This window comes from Diadema setosum, chromosome 1, assembly GCF_964275005.1.
Source record: "Diadema setosum chromosome 1, eeDiaSeto1, whole genome shotgun sequence".
Classification (NCBI taxonomy): domain Eukaryota; kingdom Metazoa; phylum Echinodermata; class Echinoidea; order Diadematoida; family Diadematidae; genus Diadema; species Diadema setosum.
In genome coordinates, this window is record NC_092685.1 from 35,196,434 (window position 1) to 35,216,050 (window position 19,617).

Here is a 19,617-nt window from a genome sequence, read left to right on the forward strand (position 1 = left end):
TAAGATACAGTCAACTCTGCATAAGTGGATTGCACATACCTATGTCAAATAGTCAGTTAAGTCTATGAAAATGATAAGTCCCAATTCACATCCATAGCCTTACATGTGTTTTTCCTCTGTAAAAAGTTGATTTTTATTTGCCAACTTTATCAATTAAAATCCACCTCCAGAAGGTGCTTGAGCCCGACGTGCAGTCTTGGCGAAAGCTTCCCTGCAGTACCTAATGACAAAGACTGTGTCCCTGATGGCTGTCGCCTCAGGCTGACATAGAGGAACCCTACATGTATTATTTGCAGTACAGTGCCATGTTCGTCAAGAATGCATGGAGATGCGACTTATTCGGAGGCCAGGCTTTATTGAAAAAAAAAACAACAACAACAGAGAACTACGTGTATGAAGGCAATAGAGATTTTCCCCCAACTACTAGCAAACCACTGAGCCATGAAGGAGGACAGAGTCTGGTGCCTAGTGTGTGCACTTTAAAAGTAGGGAATCCCATTTGCATGCCTTAAATGAAGACTCAGAGTTGTATAAATACAGTGTTATGTTGAAGAGAGTATCATTTTAGAAACTCCCATAAAGTATTGAAAGTGGAAGGTAACATTTAGTACATTTTTATTGACCGTTAGATTTTGAATTGAATGTTTTTCGGGGCTCACCTTAAATTCCAGTACATTACTAGGCTACATGTACCTTTGCAGACCCATGCACTGCATGTGTGTCCATCATGTATATTTTGTGAAGAAAGTTCATCAAAACTTACAAACATTTCCATATACATTCTTGCCACACACTCTATATGTTATTACATCAGCTCTTATACTTTTAGATTTGTGTTTATAGATAAAAGATACAGAAGACTGCAACAAAAAGGCTTAACCCTAAAAAGACTGGGGGGGGCCTAAAAGGCCCTCCCCCCTCGACATTTCGCGCGATTACTCAGCAACACGCAATGCTCTCGCCGCGATGCTCTGTGACTTTTTTCTTTCGAGTTTCCCGCACATTTTGACACCAAATTTGTGACGCCTGGGGGTACGGTTCTGAAGTTACATAACATTTTGTACATGCACGTGAGACCGAAAATGGCTCAAAAATGCGATTTTGTGTACAAAGTCAATACAAATTGAGTTTTATCATATGGTTCATATAAATATGCTTATTTTTACTCTCAATGGCTAAAATCAATTTGTTTTAGTAGTATTATGCTTCAAAAAGGGTCTGCCACAAATTTTGCTGAAAAAAACAACAAAAACAAAAGGTCGAAAAAACAAAGAAATACATAAGAAATTCATAAAACAATAAAATAAATTAGGAATTAATTTTGATACCGAATTTTTTTCAAGTACATTTGCTAAGAATGCTACAAAGAATATCTAGACCAAAAATGAGCACTTTTGGAGCTTTATTTACTGATTTAGATAAAAAAGTCTGATTTCTCGCATAAATTAGCATAATTAATCAAAATAAAATAAAAGAAGACTATTTTGGAAAATTTAAATATACGATCTTGTAGATTACATCGCACACTACCATTGTGCAAATTTCCGCGGCGATCGCGCGATCCACGGCCGAGATCTTAAGGGGGGGCCCTTTAGGCCCCCCCCCCCCCCCCAGTCTTTCGAGCTACCAAAATAGCCCAGTCTTTTTAGGGTTAAGTGTGGCTGACACACAGAACTACTGAGTAGTTGAGTTTTGTGCATTATTCAAATTGTAGATAACTGTTGACTTCCAAATTTCTCAGCAGTGGCCTAAACAAGTCCCCTGAGGTTCATATTTAATGTTTTGCTGCATTTGGGGAGGTCTGTAAAAGGTATCCCCTACCTTTAACCTCAATGCTTTTTATCTCTGTCAAAATTGGTATGTTTACACAGGAAATTTCACACCTAGATATCCCCATTTTTTGGTTACTAAATGCAATCCTGAAATCCTGAATTGCAATTCTGAACAAGATTCAGCAAAATTGTGAATCCTCGAATGACATACTTTCACCAGAAATGCTGGCCAGATTTCAGTGATATCACACAAGTGGCCTAAGCTCTCTGCCAGCCAAAGGCTATTGTGCGCCTTGCTTCCTACACAGTTTGTGCAATGTAGCTCGAACCCAAAACTATTATTTTAAGGAGAATGGTAGACAACGTTCTTGATCCGAGTTTCTAAGTGGAACCAACGTTGAGGAGGAAGGAAGGAGATGATATTGACTTATGATCCTCAAATTCATACAGTGATGACGGATATTTGATAGAATGATGATTTAAAACTGAAGCAGAAGGTAAACAGCCGAAATTCGACTTGCTGATGCTGTTGCTGCGGCTGGAGTGTCGTTTGCATAGTTACATGAACAGGGGTGGGCTGAGACAGCTGGGTGATGTGATGATGATACATGTATCATGATGAACAGTTCACAAGCAGAAATTAAAACATGTCACTACTTGACCCTTCTAACACTGGGCATTGATATGCGTGGCATTAATATTGTCCCCGCCGAACGAGTTCGAGCAGGGGACTATGAAACGGGCTCCGTACGTGTGTGTGTCCATGTGTGTGTGTGTGTGTATGTGTGTCCGTGTGTATGTGTGTGTGCGTTCGTGTGTGATCAAAATGTTCAATTTGCTACTTCTCTGTCATTTATGAGCCAATTTTGATTCTGTTTGCTTTATATGATATAGCACTACATGGTAGCTTTGAAACTCTACACAGAATTTCAGATGTGACCTTTGACCTTGACCTTTGACCTATATTGTACATTTTGCTACAAAATGCTACTCCTTTGCCATTTCTAACCCGATTTTGATTCCGTTTGCTTTATGTGGTGGCATTAGGTGAGGGCTTCAAAACTTCTACACAGAATTTTGACCTTTGACTTCTTTGACCTTTGACCTTGATTTTTGACCTGTATTGTACATTTTGCTACAAAATGCTACTCCTTCGCCATTTCTAACACGATTTCGCTTCCGTTTGCTTTATGTGATGGCACTACACAGGTGAGGGCTTCAAAACTTCTGCACAGAATTTTGACCTTTGACTTCATTGACCTTTGACCTTGATTTTTTTATCTATATTGTACATTGGCTACAAAATGCTACTCCTTCGCCATTTCTAACCCGATTTCGATTCCGTTTGCTTTATGTGATGGCACTAGGTGAGGGCTTCAAAACTTCTTCACAGAATTTTGACCTTTGACTTCTTTGACCTTTGACCTTGATTTTTTACCTATATTGTACATTTTGCTACAAAATGCTACTTCCGGCGGGGACATATATTACGCACCGCATAATTTCTACTTTTCCTTGTTACATATGAAAGTACATTAGAACTGATGCACATACACATAGGCCACTTGGAAAGTATGTAGACCACATGAAATCATAGACATTATTCCACTATGAAAGCACTTAGATAGGTGCGCAGAATGAGGGTTAACATTCTCTTGTATTCATTTTTTTTTTTTATACCCCCGCCAAACGAAGTTTGAAGGGGGTATATAGGAATCAGCGGACGGTCGGGCGGTCGGGCGGTCGGTCCGTTGCAAATCTTGCGTCGCGAACTACTTCCTCAGTTTTCGACCGATTCCCATAAAACTTGGCACAGATGTGTGCCTTGGGTTGTAGATGTGCAAGACGTATTTTTTGACAGTACCCAAAAGTACGTTGCCATGGTAACGGCATATTATGGGCAAAAATGGGTACAAATCTTGCGTCGCGAACTCCTCCCACAGTTTTTGATCAATTTTTATGAAATTAGGTACAGATGTTCATCTGAATATGTTAATGTGCAAGACACATATTTCCGCAGTGGCAAAAAGTGCGTTGCCATGGTAACAGCATGTTATTGGTAAAATATAGGGCAAAATGCTTCATGGCAAAATATAGGGCAAAATGCTTCATGGCAAAACTACTTCATCAGTGTTCTTCCAATTCTCATGGAATTCATATTGAATGTTTGTCTTGGGATATAGGTCAGCATGACACATTTCTTGACAGTTACAAAAAGTATGTTGCCATGGTAACACGCTCACATATTATGAGCCAAAATGATGGAAAATTTTGTGTTGCAAACTACTTCCTCAGTTTTTACCCAATTTCCATGAAACTTGGTACAGATGTGTGCCTTTGGTTGTAGATGTGCAAGACGCATTTTTCGACAGTACCCGAAAGTACGTTGCCATGGTAACGGCATATTAATGGCAGAAGATCAAGGAAAGATCTTGCGGATTTAACTACTTCCTCAGTTTTTTGACCAAAGCTTATGAAATGTTGTTTTGACCAAAGCTTATAAAATGTTGTTTGGCGGGGGTATAACCAGCGACATTTCTAGTTTTTTGCCGCAATGGGCTTGCAAAAGTACAATATTCATGTTTTGTATTTTCTCAGCTATTACTAGAGGTACTAGTATTATTAGCTGCTTTTAGGATTCTGGAAGTTCCAGTTTAAGTAATCAGCAATACATGTCGTACACACAGTACCAGCATGAAGAGGAACAGTTTTTCGTCTTAACTAGGGAACTCTTTGCTCCTGCCTCAATAGACATGATTTCAAATTGGATTGTGGTCATGATAAAGACAGTTGAACCCACCATGCTGTCACCAGTAGCAACCCAGCGTGCCCTGACACACAGGCTTTGTTCGCTTGTCTTTGGGACTGTTCAATGGAATGCCTACGGGGGAGACATAGGAGGCTGCATATTGGCAAACAACTAACTCCTTTATCTCGCATTACTTAAAGGATGTGTCCTAGCTGGAGAGGCCTCCTCAAGGGTAGCCCTTTTGGCTGTGACATCATGCCACACATGCACTGCCTAGTAAATGAGAAAGTCATGCCTCCTAACATCTGTACTGGTGTAGCATACTTGAGACAGACAGGTGGCCTGTTGTATCTATAGTAAATCGTGAGAATCATGTGAGAATCTCCTATCTGCAAGATACTGCTGGCCATGTATCTGGCTCCCCTCCCACCATCACTGTACCTTGCTCTGCCACATTGTTATCATCCTGGATAGGGGCTCAGAAATCAGTGGGAAAGTGAGGAAGATACAAGCAAGAACAAGGTTCACTTCAGGATGGGTGTGTGTGGCAGGGCGAGTGCATCGACTTTGGTTTTATCTCTGTTCTATACAGGCTCTTGATTCATGCATAGTCAGATGTAGAAGCATATTTTAGACAGACAGGTGACTGGTTGTGTCTCATTGATAAGAGACTCACCCTTTGTTCTCATAATATCAGTAGATAGAAAGTTCTCCACTGATGTCTGAAGACCTGAAAACAGCTGAACATGATTTCTGAATGAAATTTTAAAGGAAGATGAGCAGTAACAGTTAAAAAGGTAGCTTTGAATATGACACTTTAATGGTTGCTTCTGTCTGATGGATAATGCATCCCTACTATAGTGTCAGCTTCTATTTGTCTCACATCTACGTCATAAAACAAATACATGTATGTAATATTTCATCTTTATTTTGCGCATGGTACTTGAGTTGGCTTTTCATTTGTTACTTATCGTGTGCTATTGTGAAGCATAGCATTATTTTCTTGTTAGAAGTGTGTAAATGATCAATGCTTATTTACAGCTATTATGCTTCTGGTTGATTTAACTTTTGTGTCAGTAAAGATGACTTTGAAAAAAATCACTTTTCACAGACAAAGTTATAAATGTAATGTGTTTGATGCCATTTTGCTACTACATTGTTCAAGATAAATCAGAGTTTCCATATGCCTGCAAAAGCTGTTTATATTTGCTTTGAAATGACACATATGTACAGTATGCCATGAGCATTGTGTGAAATGGTGCTGTGACAACACAATTTCAGTTGGGAAGCATCGAAAGTGCAAAATATTAGTCAACAAGATATGTCAACAGTATTTCAGTCTGAGAACATATCTGATCATGGTTACCACTCACTGTTCTATGATTGCTGACGATAATCGACAAACTGGGCCATATCAGTATCCATCAATCTTCTGCATGAGAGTGAATCGCATGCAGCTTGTTGAGAAATACAATTGCCAAGGCACGATTGATCATCATGTAATGTTCTACCTATCCACCTCTGAATGGAAAGGGCTCTTCAGGAATAAAAGGTGGATATTCTGACTGTTTTTGTTTATTTCTTAGTTTGTTTGTTTGTTTATTTTTTTGAGAAACAAACAAACCTGTATCATCTATCATGATCTATTTGCAGGTGGATTCTTTAAGAAGGGACCTGAGCAGATCTAATGAGGACAGGCATCAGCTGAAAACCGAACTGACAAGTCTGAAGGACTCTTTCATTGAGGATGAAGTTCCTCCTTCAAGGCACGAGAGACAGAGAAGAGCAAAACAAGGTACCTTTGCTTTCCCATTTGATGATATGCACTGACTATCTTGGCATAAATTGCCGACATTAGAATGGTGTTGTTCTCTTTTCAACCTTGTCCTATATCCCAGCATACGCTCGTGTTGAAGATTCATGATTGCCTATTGGCTGTTACAGGAGTTTGTCAATAACTTGAGGTTGAGGTGCAATGGCAAAAGGCCCGTGGTAGGCTGGTTCTGTCTCAGCGTTCACTGATGGTAATCAAGACCTGTGTCCACACCTACAACACTGCAACATGCCAAGGCAACATTTATGATTCACTTCTTTTTATTGAGCACAACCTACATTGTATGTCAATGCCTTAGGAAGGAATATGCTGTGAAAAAGGGTCAAAAAGATACTTTGGAGAAATGTATGTTCTTTACCAAGTGCCACTCTCTTTCCAGTTAGACGTAAGGAAATGTCACATGCAAATTGAACAAGGCATAACCCTGGCTTCAGAAGACCTTTATGGAATGAGAGAGCACTAGCAAAAATGGTTGAATGTTTTCACTCACTTGATTTAAAATAATGCTAACCTGTCATGGGTTGAAAGATTTGCTCTCTTTTCCTTATGTTAAGACACCAAACATTATTTATAAATCTGGTTTCCAAATGCATCTCTCAACTCAAATTGATATCTGATAGGAATTCAAGTGTCTTAAGCCATATCCCAAAGAAAGTTTTACTTCAAATGTCTTGCAAGTTGGAATGTTATGCAATTGGTGTCTTTTGTTCATGCTATCCTGCTGCTTCAATGTATGAGATGCAAGCTATATTTTTTAAACACGGTGGCCTGTAACTTCCCTTTCCCCCAACCAGCAGCTGAAGCAGAGAATCAGAGAGAGACAGGCAAGCTGGAGCAAGAGATCCAGAGTCTGCGAGCCCAGCTGAGCCAGGCTAGCAGCTTGAGGGAGTTTGAGGGCCAGCGCAGGGAGCTTGAGCAAAGCCACCGGCAGCGGGAACAGCTATCCCAGCACATAGATGTGAGCATTTCCTTCATGCATCAGTTTGATTTGGTCCAATTAACACTAATCTTCAGATTCTATAACACAGGAACTGAATTTAGAGAAACTCCACTTCTTGTCAAAGTTGACTACTTCATTGAATAGAGGATATTATATGGGGAATCTCCTCCTCACATGCATGCTACTCATTACCAGATTGCCTTTCTCCTGGTTTTTTTTTCTATTATTTTTTTTATATGAAACAAGGAGAAGAAAAGAAGAAGGGATGTCATCTGCATCAAAGCAATCTAGAGTTACAATAACTTAGCAGTGGGGATTTCTTTTGTAAGAGATGTCACTGTTTCTTGGCAACCTACAAGAATTCAAAATGGTATAACTTAGTTGTTGTTTTTTTCCTGTTCCATAAATCTTTCACACTTCTGCATGTTTGACTTTGTTATAGTTAGATATGCAGTGGGATTTCTATTTAGGACAGGGCAGATTCATGAGACAAACATCTGCCTTTAATAGAATGAGTTCAATGTTTTATGTTAATTTTTCTACATTCACTCCCATCTACAGACTTTGAACAAGGAACTTGACGGCAAGGACAAAAGCCAGGCACAGTTGCTCTCCCAGCTGAGGGATGCCACTGATGATCTGGCAGAGAGTGAAAGGCAGCGGAAGCTGGCACTGTCACAGCTAGAGAGTCTGCAGGCACGTCTTCAGCAGAAGACCTCTGAGAGCAAGGCCTTTCATGAGCAGGCCAAAGAGAGCGAGAGATTGCTGCTGGAGAACCAGACAAGGAAGGAAGAAAAGCAAAGGAAGGTCTACAATATGGCTAAACAGTGAGTATGTGCTTGGTGTGTTATGGCCATGAATTACAAATACAGAGGTCCCTCTTTCCAGACCTGCATATTTGTTGATATAATTTGCTTAATGTATGTAAATGTCATGCATAGGCTTAGCATAAAGGTCTGGTGTGTACAATTAGATTAATATAAGAAACCCAAACTGAATGATGGCAGAAGATTAGATATGGCATGCATATCAAGTAACTCAAGCTGAATCAGCACTGGAATTTCACAATCATACATTCATTTTTTTTTTATCAATTGTTATCAAGGGCAGATCTATCTTTATGCTGAGGGTTTTGACCTGATGACAATTCTCTCACCAAATCGGCTGACAAGGGAAAAGAAGGGGGGAAAAAAAGGTCTGTTGCTGCCGATTCTCGTGACAAATTGGCTGACATGCAGGAAGAAAAAAAAAGAAAAGAAAAAAAGACTTGTGATGGTGGGTATAAACCCTCTGACATACATCAGTTAGGCATGTGAGGACAAAATTAAGAAGGCCCGTTTTTGAAAGAAAGTTTACAATTTTTGATGCACGTCTTTTGCATTAAAAAAAAGGTAATTAATGTAAACAAAGGGAAACTGACCAGAAATGAATGTAATTCATTAATGAAATGTTGAGCAAAGAAAGTGGGATTCCATCAGGATTCAAATGCGAAACCTCCGGATTGCTAGTCTGGTGCTCTACAGACTGAGCTACAGAAAGCCCTGGTGCAATGTTTGTTCCAGAAACCCTTAATTCTTAGTGCTCATGTGGTCAGAAGTTACTGTAGTGTGTGTGTGTGTCACACCAGGGAGGTGAGACAAAAAGGAGTGGGCACTCTGCCCTCAGGGTTTTCCCTATCACTCAACACAGGATTACAAGGGATCAGTGCCCCAACGAACAAGTAAACGACCTCTTACGTAACGAGGTCAGTCTGATCGTTATCACTGCTCTTTGATGTTCGATCCTCGGGGCCGCGGTGATTTGGCCCTCTATCGTTAGGAGTATGGACAGGCCAGTTGACTTGTGTGTGTTCACAAGGACTTGTATGAGGGTTTTACATTCTTTATGCAGGCTCACACAGCATATACTCTTGGGACCTGCTAGTCTAAGAATTCAGCTCTCGATAGATACAAAAATTTTGAAAATCGGCCAAGAAGAAGTTGAGTTTTGACAATGTAACTGTTTAACAATAGCCATTGTTTTGCTCTTGTCTTAATCAAATTACGACGCAATGTCAAGTGTAAATCCTGACTAGTGCTGACGAAATTCACCTGTAGATCAGCAGATGTTGGGGTTTTTCTTTAGTCTGATGTATCACTTCATTGTTCGCTCGTGTTGGTTCTCTTGTCATATTTTTTGGGAAACTTGCATACATCCGGCAAGACATGTTTTTTCTGGTCCCACTAACATATTTTTGTGAGCAATTTTAGTTCTCCAGGGGGTGAAAACACTATTTGAATGTTTGTTTGTTGTATGCTGGGGATATATTGAGGCAGGAGGGCTCGAATCTACAACAGAGTGGTCATGATGGAGACTACTATAGGACCTAATCTTGGTGAAATAACTTGCCTCCTTGCCTGGTGTATGGTGAAAACATGTGAGAGTTCAGTGAGAGCTGAACAATCTCACATGTCCTGTATCACTGTATGCCTGATAAGATATTCACCATGGCGCTTTTTTTGTCTGTCTTTCTGTTTTTGTTTTATTCTTATTTGAAAGCTGAATGGGTATCTTTATGATGGTTGTTGCTGTTGTGGTTGGTATTTTCTGTGCTAGCTTGGTATTAAAATTATTATCATCATCAGACATCATTATAGGGCCTGTGTTCCACTACTCAGCTGTTCATGTTTCCTTCATATTCTTACAATCAGTATATTATTATTGGTGCTGCTAATCATAATTTGTTTCCATTTCATGTAAAAGTTATTTCACCATATAACATGCAAAGTACATTGTTCCCAAGAAATCTTATAGTACATGGACATGTAAATGCATATAAGTTATAATACTTTAAATACTAGCTGCAAAATTCAAAATGTGACCATGCAACCAGTTCACTGCACATCACAATGCACCAGTGTTGTTTGCAGGCACAGCAATGGGTAATGCACCAGTATACACCACCCACCAGTACCACGTGGAGTAATCTAAGTTCTGGCCAGGGAGTAGTCCACTTCCTGGACTGTATTCGTAGTATGCCCGCGTGTGTACGGACGTATGTTGATGGTGTCTGTATGTACACTGTAAATGCACAATTCACCCCTCCTGACGGGAGTACCAATTGGTGGAGTGTCGCAATCAGCGGTTGGGCGCATTGGGTGGGTGCCGAGTGTGTGGGGACTGCGGATGATAAAAATCGTCCAGTATCTGGACTAGCCAGGGAGGGGTGAGACCCACCAGCCTGTTGACAAGGATTGCGCATGTGCACTGTGCGGCCAAGCGGCAGTAATCTAGTTAGTGGAGTGGTCTCTTGGGGAGTGCGGCTCCGAGGATGGTTCAAAAGACACTAATCCAGTGCCCACTCCTTTTCCTCTCACCTCCCTGGTCACACACACGCGCGCGGACACACATACACACACACACTAACCTGATATAGACCCGAAGGATGTAAATCAACTTTGGATTAATCCAAATGTGAGGGAGCATTGAAGTGATGCAGCTTTTGGGATATGCTATAAATCAAAACAAAAGGCAAACTGACCAATATGAACATTATTTTTAGTGATAAATTGAGTGTAGAAAATGGGATCCCATTTTCTTTGCTCAATTTTTCATTAATGAAATGGTGACAGAAGAACTCAATTGCGATTTCTCTACAGTGGTGTGAGATCATTGTAGAGGAGTGGTATAATGTACAGTGGGGTGGTGCGTACAATGTATATATGCATGTATGAGCACTTGTGTACTAGTACTAGTATGTACTGTTGATGCCTTGAGTGTATTGTGTATGTCATCGCAAATCGGGCACCCTGCTTAGAGGGACTTTTTTTGCTTTTTGCTACTCCCAGCCTTCCCAATTTCTTTGAGCATTCAGCACCAACAAGTCATAAAATCTCAGCACAAAAAAACAACAACAATAAAATGGCTACATGATTAAAAAAAAAAAAATATGTGGACAGACTTTTGATTATCTGCCAGTGTGAGGGTGCTAAGGTTGCAGCCCAAACAGGTGCAGAATCAAGATAGTTGCATGATGATAGTGGTAACAGATAGCACAAGGTCAATGTTTCTCCTATGTGATCGACTTTCTGACAGCTGTGAGAGCTAGTGTAAGCAGACTGAGCAATCACATTGAATCCGATCATTGGCAACCCATAGTGATAAGTGTAAAATGGACTTGCTTCTCTATTAGCGTGCATGTTGTCGTTGTTGTTTCCGTAGGTTGGGTGGCATGCTGTGTACACTGTCTTCATCCAGCTTCAGAGATGATGATAGCAGCCATCTATTGATTTTTATATTTTCTTTAGGTTAAAGACAAAATGCAAGAGTCTGGAGCAAGATCTGGAGGCCAGCAAGCATACCTCCTCCCAGCAAGGGATCAGGATAGAGGAGCTCCTGAGGGAGAATGAGGCACTTCACTCACAGAAGACCAACACTGCTCACAAGATGGACACTCTCCAGCGGGAATTGTCTGATATCCTGGTAGGCATTCTCGCAACTAGTTCTTCCTTCTTTTGAGATGTTGATTTTAGGGGCCCTGTGATATGTCAACACCATATCGTCTGTTGAGAATGAGAAGGGCTTTAAGTCTTCTCGAACACTATGGGTTTTGTGGTCACTTAACGCCCTTATCATTCTCAACCGACGATAATTTAGTATCACTGTTTTTATGCCTCTGCCACGAACTGTCGCAGGAGGCATTTTGTTTTCAGGTTGCCCGTCCATCCTTCCGTCCATCTTTTTGTTTGTTCTTCCATCCATCTGTAATCAATTTTGTAAGACAGCGCAACTTAAAAACCATTGAGGGTATCCAAATGAAACTTGGCACATGTATGTATGAGTGATTAAATTTTAGATAAGCTTCATGGTATATTTGGACTGTGATTCTGGTGTGTTCGCATCGCGTGACATCCTGGTCAAGAGCTTTGTGGTATATTCATATTAAATTGTTGATTTGCAGTTCTTAAATGTTCAGAGACAATTCGGCCTTTGCAACAGTGTCAGTCTTCATTAGTTTGAAATTCACACCTCTAGTTACCCATGCACTCTACACTGAGTAGATTATCTTTCAGAATATTTCCCCTACCTAAGATAAGTAAAAGTCAAGTTTACAGATTTGGATACCATGTGTTAATAACTGTGAGTCCTTGTTATGCCAGGCAATATGTCAGGAAATATATTATGAATTTACTATGTGATCAAATATTTTATTTTCTTGGCAAATGGAACATATACAAATTAAAGAAATTGCACATGCAGTTTATGTTCACTGCACAGGTATGAAAAATCTGACAAAGAAAGCACCAAATTTCACTCTTAGTCAATTTCGAAATTAACATAACAAGACAGCACTGAGAAAATGACATCTGCATCCACTTCTGAAAAGATATTTTGCTGATTACATCAGAATAGAGTCTTGTGAGGATTCCATCTCACCATTTCACTAAAGGCTTCTATGGAACATTCAGGTGAAAAGTCAACACTATCAGCCCACCTGCTGGGGTGCAAAGAAAATCAAAGTTTGATTAATTCATTAAATTTCTTGTAGTCAGAGGTAGTGTGATGTAACCTGTTGAAAAGAATTCCATAAAAGCAAGACGACTGATCTGATCCGTTAGTGTATTGGTAACTACATTTGATCATCAATCTATTTCATTTCCTTTTTCCCAACAGGAGCGCTTTGCTCAACAAGATGAGCAGCTGCGACTGAGAGATATTGAGGTCAATGAGCTGAAATCAACATGTTTGAGGCTGGAGCAGGAGCTAAAAGATACTAGGAATCTCACAGACAGGGTATGAGGGCTCTGTTTTGCACTCAAAATTCACGGGAATCTGTGTGATAGCTATCTCCTGTTCCACAAAAATACTTCATGCCATGAGGCTAACATACTGTACATAGATCAATAATCAGTACTTTCACATTTTCTATTTGGTGTTAATCTTAACCCTATTCTAACTGGGCTATTTGAGGCCAAGTTTTTACTGGGGGGGGGGGGGGGGGGGGGTCAATTTGACCCCCCCCCCCCCCCCCTTCAATCGCGCGATCGCCGCAAAATTTTGCCTGAACATAGAGCTGGATGTCGACTACAAGATTACATGGTCATACAATAGAAAAATATTGATTTTCTATTTTTAGTATATTAATTATGTAAATTTATGCATGAAATTCATATTTTCACCTGTAACTCCATTAAAGAGACTAAAGGATTGCTAAATTTTTGTTTAAGAATTCCTTAAGACACATTAAACAATTTTCTTGCAAAAAAAAACTGCACAATTAAAATCAATTTTTTTTGTTTTTTAATTTTGTAAATTTCCTATGTATTTTATTATTTTTTGACCTTTTGTTTTCTTTTTCAAGCTTATCTGCATTAGAATTGATTACTTTCAATGATTAAAAGTGGAAATAATCTGATTTATATCAATTTAACAAAAAAGTACAAATTGCATTGGATTTGCACACGATATCGTGGATTTGAGCCGTTTGTGGGTTGATATGCATATGCAAATTATTACGTAACTTTGGAACGGTGTACCCAGACGTCGCAAATTTGGTCTCAAAATATGCGGGAGACTTCAATGAAAAAAAGTCTTGAAATGACGCGGCGCCATCTTTTCACGTTACGGAATCGTGGCGCGAAATGTCGAGGGGGGTCAATTTGACCCCCCCAGTTAGAATAGGGTTAATAATAATAATAATAATTAACAATATTGTATATATAGCACATTATCACATGAAATGTCTTTAAGTGCTAGAAAGAAAATCTTGCACTTCTTGTAGTAAGAGCTGCCTACTAAGTCATCACAATTCTGAGATAATATCTTTTGATTGTTTCTGACATAACTTTCCTGTGCAGATTTTAGATAGAAAAGGAAAAGAAAAATGCAAATATGTGTATTTAAAGTGTTAAACAACTAAAATATTTGCAGCAACAAATTGAGTTTGACTGACAATATCATTTGTCTATTAAAACACTTGACACCAAATAATGATTTCAGGTAATCAGAGTTAAGAGGGGGAAAGAGATGAATGCAACTTAAGAAGATGACATATGTCCATTTCTGATCTTTCTGATGTCATTGACCCTCCTGTGAGATTGATATTTAACGGATGCAATAATCAGAAAGCCAGCTAATTTTTCCCTGTAATGCTAGGTAACATAGTGCATGAGTTTGTCTTTTAAGGATCACATAAAGATACACTTGATGACCAGCATTCTTCATTTGTATATGTGCAGCTGAATGGAGACATGGCTAGTGAACAAGCACGGCATCGGGTGCTGTGTGAAGACAAGATTAAACTGGAGCAGGAGCTAGACTCGTGTCGAAGATCACTCCAGCAGGCTGAGGAGCGCAGCCAGAGAGCCCAGGTGAGTCCCGCCCACATTCACGCTTTACTCATGCACCTCATCTCATACTGTCATTTGTGATGGTACCCTGTCCAGTACCCCTTCCACTGCACCTCCCCAGACTTATGTAGTAAATCATTCCTGTCTCCATATACACCATGAAGCTGCCTTGACACAGTTTTGGCAGCACATAAGACCTGTTAATCATTTTCTACAATTGGTGCAAACCATTGTCATGCCATCTTCAGATTTCAAGAGAATGTTGCCGGGCACTGTGGCGTGCACCCGTAATCCAGCTACATTAAAGACAGGGGCAGTGATATGGCTTAGCCAGTAGTGCGTCTGCCCTCATATCTAAGGATACCGGGTTCGATCCCCAAGTCTTACTGAGCAATGTTGTGTGCAAGCATCCCATCCCCTCTAGTAAGAGGCAAAACACTCTGTCCCTTGAAAAGGACATTAAATGGAGGTTCTGTATATGTGTTACCCATGACTCACACATGTAAAAGATCCCACTTCATTCATTCATCGCTCTTTTCCTTCATCACAAAGAGCAGGGTTCCAATCCAATGAAGTGATCCACCTACCCACCCACACAAGAAAATGGGCGAATGATGCCGACCCCTTGTGGTTCGTCCAAGGTGACTAGCAATAGTTAGCAAATGGTATCAACCAGGCACATTTTGCCATATGCTAGAAGAAGAAGAGAATGTTAAAGATAACACTAAAAAAGAGAGAATTATGCTACGTGTGGCAGATTCTGTGTTTGCAGTCTTCTGTGCTGCATATATTTATGATACAATTGTTTTATAGTAGTATGGAAATGGATATCTCCAACCATTAGTCAGCAGGATAGCATGGTGTGCAGAAACTGCAGACAAAAATGTGGTTGAAAGTTTTCTGAAATATTCTTTGATATGTTATAATTTCTATTTTTTTTTTTTTTTTTTTTTGGGGGGGGGAGCAGGCAGGACAAGGAAATCAGCATTTGAGGACAAGATGCTCAAGTAGAACTAACTTATTTGCATTCCTACAAACATAACACTTTAGTCATGACTTGAGGATATTGGGGCAGGCATAGCTCTCTTTGTATTTTTTGTATATATCACAAGAGATGATAGAGCGAAGCTATCAGGAAATGAACACCATCATTTCTTTAAACCTTATCAGAGCTGCCATGTCCCTCCTCCTGTGCAGCATGCAGCTATCTCTTTGATTCACAGAACCTGCTTAGTGGGAGATATTCAATATGATAAAGGATAAATGACCTATAACCTTGCCTGTCTTCTCAAAGGTAGAATGTTGTATTGGCACAACAACTTCACAACTTTTGAGGGAGTTATGTGCAAATTGAGTTTGAAGGGGAAGTTTTACCAAACATTATGTAGAGTCAGTGAATGCAAAAAAAAAAGAAGAAAAAAAAAAAGATAGTGGAAACGTTAAAAGTATGAGTAAACTCGGACCAGCTGTTCAAAAAGTTATGAATTTTTAAGATGTTGGTGCGTGTTTTCCTCTTCAGATGTGAAATCTGCAACAGTTGCAATGTTGGAATATTACAGCAATATTGATAAGTGACCAGCTATTGAAATGATGAAGGCAAATATTGATTTTGATACCTTCCACTAGAACTAGGTCAGGTGCTCTCATGATCCTGGAATTATGATATTGCATCTATTGAGTATGAAAAGTGACAATTGCTATTAAAAAGCAAATGCAGCCTTTTATGAAGTGAGTATACATGAGGAGACCTTGCCTATGAGTGATACATGTACTTCCTTGCATCAGTTGTATGAAAGCTTGTATGAAATATTTGGAAATATTCATTACATAATTTTATGCAGCTTCAACTTTTGTTCACAGTTGTGTTGAAATTGGATGTTGGAAATATGGTAATGACATTCATTATGAGAAGTTGAGCCAAATTACAAAATTACATCAATTAAGAGAGAAAACACATTCCATTAAGCAGTAATAGCTGTCACAATCACATACACAAATTAGCTACAGTGGTGAAATCTCAAGAGTGTACTTAAAAAACAACAACACCATGTCAATAATTTAGCAATGTAGCTCAAGTCATCACTACTAACTTATAAACTCTAGAATGTTTTGGAGAGAAAGATGTAATTTCTTGTATTTTATTTATTTCCAGACAAGGATATTTCATGAAAATTTTCAAATTTCTTGTAGTATGTAGCCACTAATTTCTTTGAGAGGTCTGTAATCCATTGCTAACTGCACTATCATAATCACGAGCGTTACGCAATGATTAGCCTAATCTGATGCACACATGACCTTTGGCATAATAAGGCGGTTGCTGATTGATGCTTCATGCCCTAATCTTTCATCCACCTGCCAGAGGGAGCTACGTGATACATCAAAGCAGAATGCTGACCTGTCGGCTCGGTTATCAGAGCTAGCCATGGAGAGGAAGGAGGCAAGCAGGCAGTTAGCAGTTGCTGAGGAGGAGAAACAGAATGTGAAGCAGGACCTAGCCAGACTGGATGCAAAGTTCAAAGAGGTACTGGAAAGTTGTGGATTTGGGCTACCCAATCTGTTTCACCAATGATGTACTCATTGCAACATGCAGCAGCAAGCAGAAATTTGCCTTCCTTTGTCAGAATCAATGTCTTTCTATTGTTTATCCAGCTTTATTAGACATGGGGCTGTTCTACTCCAAGGTTGTGGAAGTCATCTGTAGATCTCATAAATGTCAGCAGTAATGTGGCAGTGAAGAATAGAAACTTCCTTTTTTTTCAGAAATGAGGATATGATATTCCTTCCCATGTAATGAAGATTGTATTGATGACTGTGATGAAATGACAACTATTTTTTTTTTGGGGCAAATGACAATGATAATAAATTCCAACAGTGACTATAGCAATCATCATCTTTATTGTCATCACTGTAGTAGTGATGACAATGATATTGCTGGCAACAATGAGAATAATTATATAATCAGGAATAGGATTATGCATAAAGAGAAGATTACCAGTGAATATTCTGAACAGGAAGTAACACCTATCTGTTTAATTGTTTTAGAAGATATCCTGGAAACAAATTCAATATTCACACGCTTAGCATCAAAAGTATAACACAGAAAAGAAAGGTTCACTGTACCAGTATGCATTTTGAAAAATATCTTAACATTCATGTAAAGTACAATTAAGCAGCTGATATCTAGGATGAGTAAGCTTTGAAATAGTCTGTTGCTCTGAAAGTAATCTTGTACTGTTTCATCAGTGTTGTGAGAACTTTGCCTCTTCTCCTATACATGTAGGTCCAAGATTTCAATGCTGCGCTGACCGAAAAACTTCACACTGAGATAGAGAATGCCAAGGTATGATACCTTAGATAACAAGTAGTATTGACCTTGATTTGTTGTAAATCTACGTGTTAAAGTAATATTCCTGTACTTTATCATGTCACTGGAAATATGATATTCTGCTCTACACTCCAGAAATAGTAAATATTAAATAAAAGAAATAGTCAAATCTCCTGAAGATGCATTTTGTGTGAGAGGCACAAGTATGCTCACATTTCACACAATAACTATAAACCTGTGCTGATTGTAATTTTCATGTGGGTTACAATGTTCACCATGGTTGCTGATGTCATGAAATTATCTATTCCTCGATCAGCTTGTATCTTTCACTGTGTTTGTATTTCGTCTGTTGAGAATGAGAAGGGCGTTAAGTGGTCTTGAACACTATGGGTTTAGTGGCAACTTAACGCCCTTCTCATTCTCAACCGACGATTTTATCTGTGACTGTAACAGGAGTAAACAAGTGCAGAATTCAGAAAGCAGAAAGCCTAAAAACTATGAACTAAGTTGGAGGTGCAGATGACAAAGGCAATGCAATATCTACACCCACATAACAGTAACATTATTTTTCAGATATGCCTGCAGACATTGAATAAGAACAAAGCAATATTTGCCCTGATAGTTTGCCAGGTTTTGCCACATGCCATTTCCATTATTGTATCTGCAACTTTGCCAACACATGCAGAATTACAGGTATAGGCATTATGAATGTGGGCATTACAAGCAAAGTCTATGTTTAAATTGTACTTGCACAGGTCAACGAGAAGAAAACAGTTCAGGACGTAGTGCTGAAGCAGAAACGTGAGAGAGCTGAATTAGAGGCGGAGATTCAAGCACTGAAGGTAGACTGTGAAAACTTCATGCTTACAAAGAAAAAAAATTCTCTTTATAGGCCTGTGGAAACATCTATATTCCATATTTAGTGTCTTGTTTGTTTCCATTATATCCTTGTTGACGTTGGTCCACCAACCTATCACTTATGTGTGCGATAGAGGGCAATGATAAGGATTGTGTCAATTCCAGTTGCTGATCGAGGTTTTCCCCTTTGACTATGACATCATCATGGCATTACAAGGCATTGTGGCAGCCATACCAGAAGTTGGAATAACTTAGACAAGTTTTAGATTTAAAGGTTTACTGCATTTTGCACTCCTCAAGGTGAGGCTATTCTGCATGGAAACAAAGAATATGGAAATATAGCAACAATTACATAGTATTGGTCTGAACATTTGAGGCAGGTCCAAGGTGTTTGAAATGTGATGTATGGGACACTCAGAGACGTTACACAAGCATTCCATGTAGACATATTAATATTTATGGGGCTTTGTTTTGATAGTTAGTAGCTACTTTGGGCCGGCCCATGTAGAGATGTTATCAATTATGAACACTGCTTTAATTAGGAAATATTGCAATTTATGTGCTCTGTAACGTACGAGACCAGAAAATACCACATTTTAAAAAAACTAAGTTTGTCCTCAAAATTCTCTGAATTTGAAAGGGTGTGAGAGTCCTAGTACCTATACTTTGATTTGCTGTAGAGACAACTTTAAACTATGTGATAATGACCAATTTTTTTTTTTTTATACCCCCGCCAAACGAAGTTTGAAGGGGGTATATAGGAATCAGCGGACGGTCGGGCGGTCGGTCCGTTGCAAATCTTGCGTCGCGA

The 19,617-nt window shown here is 39.3% G+C and overlaps 1 protein-coding gene across 1 annotated transcript in view; it reads left to right on the forward strand.

The window, feature by feature from the left end:
* The window catches only part of LOC140235722 (uncharacterized), a 64,729-nt gene that overhangs the window by 34,722 nt on the left and 10,390 nt on the right, over positions 1-19,617 (forward strand). Inside the window, exons 9-17 of the mRNA XM_072315737.1 lie at positions 6,175-6,316; positions 7,153-7,313; positions 7,857-8,122; positions 11,582-11,756; positions 12,948-13,067; positions 14,513-14,644; positions 16,983-17,144; positions 17,904-17,963; positions 18,704-18,790. Of these exons, the coding sequence (XP_072171838.1) occupies positions 6,175-6,316; positions 7,153-7,313; positions 7,857-8,122; positions 11,582-11,756; positions 12,948-13,067; positions 14,513-14,644; positions 16,983-17,144; positions 17,904-17,963; positions 18,704-18,790 (1,305 nt within the window). The remainder of the gene's footprint in view (positions 1-6,174; positions 6,317-7,152; positions 7,314-7,856; positions 8,123-11,581; positions 11,757-12,947; positions 13,068-14,512; positions 14,645-16,982; positions 17,145-17,903; positions 17,964-18,703; positions 18,791-19,617) is intronic.